General features: G+C 47.5%; 1 protein-coding gene across 1 annotated transcript in view; it reads right to left on the minus strand.

Annotated features, from left to right (window-relative positions):
* Positions 1-64: 64 nt before the first annotated feature.
* LOC104489550 (probable cation-transporting ATPase 13A5) overlaps positions 65-6,796 on the minus strand; it is a gene marked incomplete at both ends in the record, with an annotated part of 14,475 nt that continues 7,743 nt past the window's right edge. The window contains 9 exons of the mRNA XM_010131721.1: positions 65-239; positions 838-910; positions 1,880-1,976; positions 2,686-2,795; positions 3,816-3,858; positions 4,774-4,853; positions 5,671-5,793; positions 6,355-6,518; positions 6,682-6,796. The exon at positions 6,682-6,796 is cut by the window's right edge and continues 1 nt beyond it. Of these exons, the coding sequence (XP_010130023.1) occupies positions 65-239; positions 838-910; positions 1,880-1,976; positions 2,686-2,795; positions 3,816-3,858; positions 4,774-4,853; positions 5,671-5,793; positions 6,355-6,518; positions 6,682-6,796 (980 nt within the window). The remainder of the gene's footprint in view (positions 240-837; positions 911-1,879; positions 1,977-2,685; positions 2,796-3,815; positions 3,859-4,773; positions 4,854-5,670; positions 5,794-6,354; positions 6,519-6,681) is intronic.

Raw genomic sequence — 6,796 nt, forward strand, 5'->3', positions numbered from 1 at the left:
TCCCCCACACACAGCAGCAACGCGATCTGCAGGGGGGAGGCCAGAGACAAGCAGAGGGACTTACCTCTGGCTGGCCAGCGCTGCGTACCAGGGCTGCTGCTTCACCAGAAGGAAGCCACAGGTTTGCATGGTTATGGTAAAGCACACGTTGAGGATGATGGAGAGCAGCAACGGAGGAGAAATGAGCTGTGCGGGAGGGCGATGAGGTGCCAGATTTGGATAGGCTTCGGTCAAGCTCACTGGAGAGAAACCAGAGGCATTTGCAGTCCCTGGCAGCCCAGTCCACCAGCATCCCTCAGCATTTGCTGGGCAAACAGAGCCGCACACAGACCGCCACATCCACTTGTCACAGGGGAAAGCTCAAAAACCTGGCTCTGATAAGCAGGCAAGAAATGGCTTCATCTCCCATTATTTTTCACCTGAGCCTTCTCTGAATCGCCCTTCAGGAAAACACACAGAGAAGATGGGGAATATCATCCCACCTTCATGGGAGTCTAAGAGCCATACAGGGACTCAAGCTGGGAATGCAGAGGAGAGCCAGGAGCTGAAGTTACGCTGCTTGAGCCCCACTAGCAGTCACTAGAGCAACTGCTCCTCTCCCAGTCGAGTCTCACATTCAAACACTATCAGTTACGTACAGAGTTCTGCAGCTGTGTTTGCAAAGGATTCTCAGCCAAATCCCACACTCTGAGCCCTAAGACTTGGTCTAGCATCAATAGTTATCATGTTACTGATGGCAGAACTTGGCTCCTTCATTAAATTTTTATTGGGAAATTAAATCAACTATTTACAGTCAGGCTCTCAAGCAGACACAGCTGGCTTCTCCACACTGCTTACTTGTCAGGCAAACCGAAAGGGTGATGATGACGTCTTGTATCAAATACTGATGATTCCCAAAGATCTGCAGTTGCTAGAACAAAAACAAAGGCAGGGTCACCTGAGAGCCAATGACAACACTGACGATACAAGCTGTAGCACCTGATGCTCTTTCAGAGCAATGCCATTCCAGCAACAGCGGCCAGGTCACACACAACCCCTGCTAACACATAGCACTTCCGGGTGAACCAACATTTGAATGCGGCATTTTAATGTCTTCACCCTTCCGGCAGGTACCAATGCTTCCTGGGCCACTTAGATCAGGTCACGCACTCCCAGCCAGAGTTTCACCTTGAGCCAGGTTTGTTTTTTTTTTACTTTGGGTAGTAGAGATATGGACAAAGTTTGTGCACTGAGACTAGTGGCTGGGGAAGCTGTCCCCATGTGGTGACCCACCAGCAGTCCCTGTTTGCCACCAAGTCTCAGCTGTACCTGCAGATTCAGGGCAGTTCACTTTGCTTTTTGCACTTGACCTTCCGTGGGCTGTGCACAGAAGAAGGGCATGAACTGAGGCAAAAGAAGTGTAAACCCAGAGTAAACCCATACATTAGCTTCCTTCATGTTTTTCTTTTCATGTACTAAAATTTTAGAGGATTCATCACATACTGGTGATGCACAACAGTGATTCTTCCTTAGCTATCCTCCTTCATCTGCTTGAGACTCTCACTTCTTTCTCAAGCTTTCCTTCCAGCAGAGAGAGGCAGCTGCTCTCCCAAGGCCCTCATTTTTTACAGCAAGTTCTGCTCCTTGGCCTCCACCACACAGCTAGGCAGGACTCACCCTCTTCTAATTCTAAAGATGAATTTTTTGTCTCTGGGCTTTTCCCCTGATTCTGGGAGTCCCTACAACCAATCTACCCTGAGCTGGTAATTCCCCAGCTTTTCAGACCTTTGTTATTCCCTGAAGCCCTGTATGCCTTTTCTTCCCTACCGAGTAATACCATTAAAGATAAACCCCTACATGAGCGCAGCATACTGATAAAAGACAGGCATGAAACACTTACCCAGAACAGCAGAGCGGTACCAATGAACTGAATCACGCCATAAAGGATCAGGTATTTAACCACACCAAAGGAGGCAACTAAAGCAGCTCGACCTTCTCTGCTCAAAACAAAAAACAAAGGTAAAACCCCCAGTTACAACTACCGTATTGTAGTTTTAGTGCTACAGGTGGTTTCTGCTCATAGGATCTGTGTATATGATCTCTAGGGATAGAAAACAGTTCAAATTCCATAGACAAGTATTTTGGCCTTCAGGCACTGCAGAGCCGCTTAACTACCCTTCATCTGCCGTGTTTTGTTACTTTGGTTTTATTCTGCAGCTACAATTTTAATACCTGGATTAAGCTGCTGTTGCTTTTTCATTACGAATTTGCTGGACAGTTCTGGGAGTCAAGCACATTTCTACACGAACAGGTCGTTGTCCTCACACACGTTTGGTTAAATGGCACTCTGCCTGGCTGCGCACAGTGTACGGATAGCTGTTTGTTAAAGCATTCCGTGGTCACTGCTATATCTGCCCTTTCAGAGGACCCTACTGCTGTACCTGGTCCAAAGGTATCAGCCACCATGGGCAATGCTCTCCTAAACCCACAAAAAAGCTCCCAGCACTGGAAACTGAGGATCAAAATCAACTCAAAAAGCTCTCTGCTATGTTATGTGTAGTTACTGAGGAACTAAGTTTGTTTTCTCATCAGTTTTGGGAGTAGTGAGCTCCCACTTGGGACAAACCCCCCATCCCCCACCCCACTGAGCTCAGAGCAGGCAGCAGCACCCCATGACTGCGCCAGAGCAGCACCCAGCAAACTCACCTGATCAGCTCCGGCACACACTGGATGTTGGGGATTTGGGAGGTGAAAGGTGAGGCCACAGACGCCTCCTGCTCAGACAGTGATATCCCTGCATGGGCCGTTTTCAAAGCCTGAAATCCATGGGAGAAAGAAGGTGGAGAGTCATACATCCACCCCTCCCAGCCTGTGAAGTATGTTTACCAGTGCTTTACATTTTGCTTCAAGTGTCCTTTGTAATTCATCTTCCTCTATTCTGTGGCCCAGCTGATCTCATTTTCCAGATATCTTTCCTTCCCCGCAGCTTAAATATTTCTTTTGTTCATTTAATCCCATTATTCCTATTTAAAATCCTTTGAACTACCCTGTATGCTGTTTCCCACACTGGGGTTTGTGCACACCTCTCCTGTTAAACAGACTCCTAAACTATTTAAATTATCATTTTATCCTCTTCCTATGCCTTTCAGTCTCCTGTTTATATTTTTCTTATTGCTCTCTTACGAACTCCCTGGCTTGGCCACCTCTAGTTTAGTGCTAGGGTGGAGGCTATGGGCAACTTTTACAAAGCAAGCTAATGCATTGTTACAAAACTATGTTATTATAGCATTATTTATTATACTGATATTATAGCATTATTATATCACCCAAGGAGACCTTCCACTGCGCTTTTTGCAACCGGACTTGCCTATCCTGCATTGGTCTTTTCAGCCATCAGCGTGCTTGCAGTAAGCGTGGGTAAAGCCCTTCCCAAATCTTCATCTGCAAAGCCAAGCCATGATGATGATGATGATGATTATATCACATGTAATTTACTATATAGGTTAGAATATATAAGAGATTATAATAATGTAGGTAATACAATAACAGTTCTTATGGCTAAGGCCCTCAAATTCACAATTCTGTGAGAAATGTGTAAGAAAAAGTCTCTTGCCCCTATTGCTGGGGAAGAAAACCAAAACAAACAGTAATCCTCTGTTATGTTGGTATAAAAAAATTGCACGTAGATAGTATTTTAGAATGACAGGCCGACGGAGTATACCCACAGGCTAACTTGGGAAATGCTGGTGACAAGTGGCATTGGGCAGCCTCTCGTCACAGCACTCCTTAGGTTGAAAGAGGAGATTTAACAAGACCAGAGATAAGCTCTTACGTACCCTGCAGTCATTGGCACCATCACCACACATACCCACGTAGTAACTGATGGAGGAAAAAGAAGGAAAACGCATAAGCCTTGCATGTAGCTGCTCTGAGGTGGAGCATCTGCTGGCTTAGCACTTGCAGGTGCCTCAGAGCAGGGACTCGTGTTGGTACAGGAGAAGCAGTGGCTGTTTCCAGAGGACAAGCTGTATATGGGGAGAGGATGGGGCAGAGTGCACCAGGCGAAAGTTTAGAGTAATGAGAAGGGGATCACTGCCACTTTATTTCAGACAGTTTTTTCCCTCTGGTACCAGAAGCCAGGGAAAGGAAGCCTTTGCTCCTCAGCTGTCTTTATAGACCCAGACCCAGGAATTGCTGAAATAATACAGGGTCTCCCAAAGCATCAAACATGAAGTCCCGCTGAGAGGGCAGCGAACTTCATCCCCAGAGGAAGCACCTCATAATCAACAATTAACTGTTCCTTTTTCAGAAAGCTATCACATCTTGTTTACGCTTTGCAAGCAATACCCACAGCTAGCGTGAGTCCCGGCTGGGGGAGGAAACACTCCTTTGGGTAACCTGGAGGAGCGTCTTTGGAGTCAAACTCCCGGCTGCATCAAGTTGTTTTCAGCTTTGCTAAAGCTGCATCCAGGACAGCACCAGCAGCTGTACAGGAGTTGCTGAGTGTAGGGGCTACTGGTGTAGCCAGTACAGGTGTCTGCCCCTGTACTTTGGTGCTGCCTTCTGTACTACACTGGAAAAAGCAGTTCTAGGCAAGGGGTGCAGGTACTCCTAAAGCAGAGGGATCCCTGTAGGGGAACTGGGAGGAAGAGAGCCACAAAGGCTGTGAACAGGGGTTGCACATGGAGGAAGGGAGAGTCAGAAAGATGAGCCTGGAGCAGCACTAGCTGGGACAATTACACTTTAAAGCTTGTTATTGGTTTGGTTCAAGAAGGAAACAAAGGAGAACCTTACTCAAGTTTCTGAAACTCTTCAACAAGGCTGGACTTCTGGCCAGGAGACATCCTGGCAAAGACAGTGGCGTTCATCAGTATCTGCAAGAAAGAGCAACAGGTGGCCTTGGACAGGTATTTGTGCCTCCACCACTCCAGCAAGGCAGGATCAGGCCTCCTTGATGAGTGCCTGACACATTCATAAACCCCTCAATCCTGTCTGCCAAACCCTACCATGGTTTTGCTACCCTTAGGGTTCAGGTTTCCTCTAATATGAGATTTATTCTGCTCTGTTTTCTGCCTTGCCTGTTCTGTAGGAGGTGCTGGAAGCCAACAATGCCCACGTGCTCTGCAGCAGCCTTTAGAGCAGCAAAGCGTTTTACGTGTTTCCCAAGTGCAGAGCAGATGGCTGGTGACAGCAGCAATAACACTGCTCAGCCTGAGGTTTCTCCTACCTGAAAATCTGGCCAGAGAGTATAAAAATCTGAAAACCTGTCCCAGAACCAGCTGTTTTAAGATCTGGGTAACTGGACTTGAATATTTCTGCTGCTAGATGTGGATATTTTGTGTTCCTGATGCCCCTGCCGAGCAGAGCCCATTGCCAGCTATGGCAACGGTGCATGGGAACGGGGTCACTGTTTTTAATTAAACTGAAACTGAGAAGGTGACTGCAGAGTGACTCCACTGCGCCGCTGCTCACAGCACCACAGCACCCCTGTCATCTGAGGTCTTAGAAGATGCTGAAAGCAAGCTGTTCGGGTTAAACCTGAGGCATGGTGGGAGGCTTCCTGCAGCTGTCAAAATGTAAAGTAATAATGTTTCAGCTACTGATAGAAAAACACCTTTCTCCAGCCAGACCACCACTGCCACTTAATAGAACAGGGAGGGCACATAAGTGCTTTGTTGCCTCTGAACTTACTTTTGGCAGCAAGCTGTAGAAGTGCTTTATAATAACCTCATAGGACTTTCCATTCATTGCAAAATGGTAGTTGCCAGTTTCTCCTTCCAAGGTGATCTCTTCCTTGGTACTAGCACATACCTCCTGGAAAAAAGACAGCATTTATTCTCAGACTGAGGTCATAACATGCCATTTCACTTCCACCTTGCCAGCCTTCCACCAGGCAAGCAGGGACACAGCCTTCCGCAGCATCCTTTCGCTAAACCCTCACATGTGGCAGTACTTGATTTTCCAGCTGTGTTTCAATGCATAACTAATCCTGGTTAGCCACAGGCTGCTAGTTTAGACACTGAAGCTTGGCCCAGCATAATAGTCACACAGACCAGGATGTATAATTGAATTAATTCTGAACACTTCAAGCATCACTGAAGTGGCCACTGCATCTTGAAAGCCCTGCCAGTTATTCCTGTAGTTATTCCGCATGTTGTCCTGAGCAAAGAACCACTGGATTATTTCTCCCTAACGTGTGCGTGCATGGTCCATACCACACCTCCATACATCCTGAAGAAGTTATGAACTAGCCCACAGGTTTCCTCCATTCCTCAGAGCTACTTCCAGTTCCCAGCAAGGAGCCAGTTATTAGACATTAAAAGCTTTGTTAATTCCCCCTGACACTCGGAAGCAGCCATCCCTGGCCGTGCTTACAGGGGGAGCAGCTGTGTTTGCTTTGCAGTCTTCTGCCAATCGCCAGGCGATGGAAGCTGGAGTGGAGCCCTTTGGTTCATTTGCTTCGACAAGGATGACTTTGCTGCCCATGTGAATCATACCTGCATTCCTGGACACCGTGATAGCTGTCTGCAGATTGTCCCCTGCAAGGACAATGGAGAAGCAGTTTCCTCACATCTGCCATAGCACAGTGGTAGCCCAGGTAGAGACCATGGACATGCAATGGAGGATGCTGGAGGACTGAATCTCTCTCCTGTGTGCCCCGCAGCAGCCAGTACAGCCACAAAAGGAGCCTGGATGATTTACCTGTGACCATGACACTCCTGATACGGGCAGCAGCCAGCTCTTGTAATATAGGCTTTGTCTCCTGCTTCAGGGGGTTGTCCGTCACCATGAGGCCCAGGAAAGCAAGCCCAGACTC

This window comes from Buceros rhinoceros, unplaced genomic scaffold (assembly GCF_000710305.1).
Source record: "Buceros rhinoceros silvestris isolate BGI_N320 unplaced genomic scaffold, ASM71030v1 scaffold34092, whole genome shotgun sequence".
Taxonomy (NCBI): Eukaryota; Metazoa; Chordata; class Aves; order Bucerotiformes; family Bucerotidae; genus Buceros; species Buceros rhinoceros.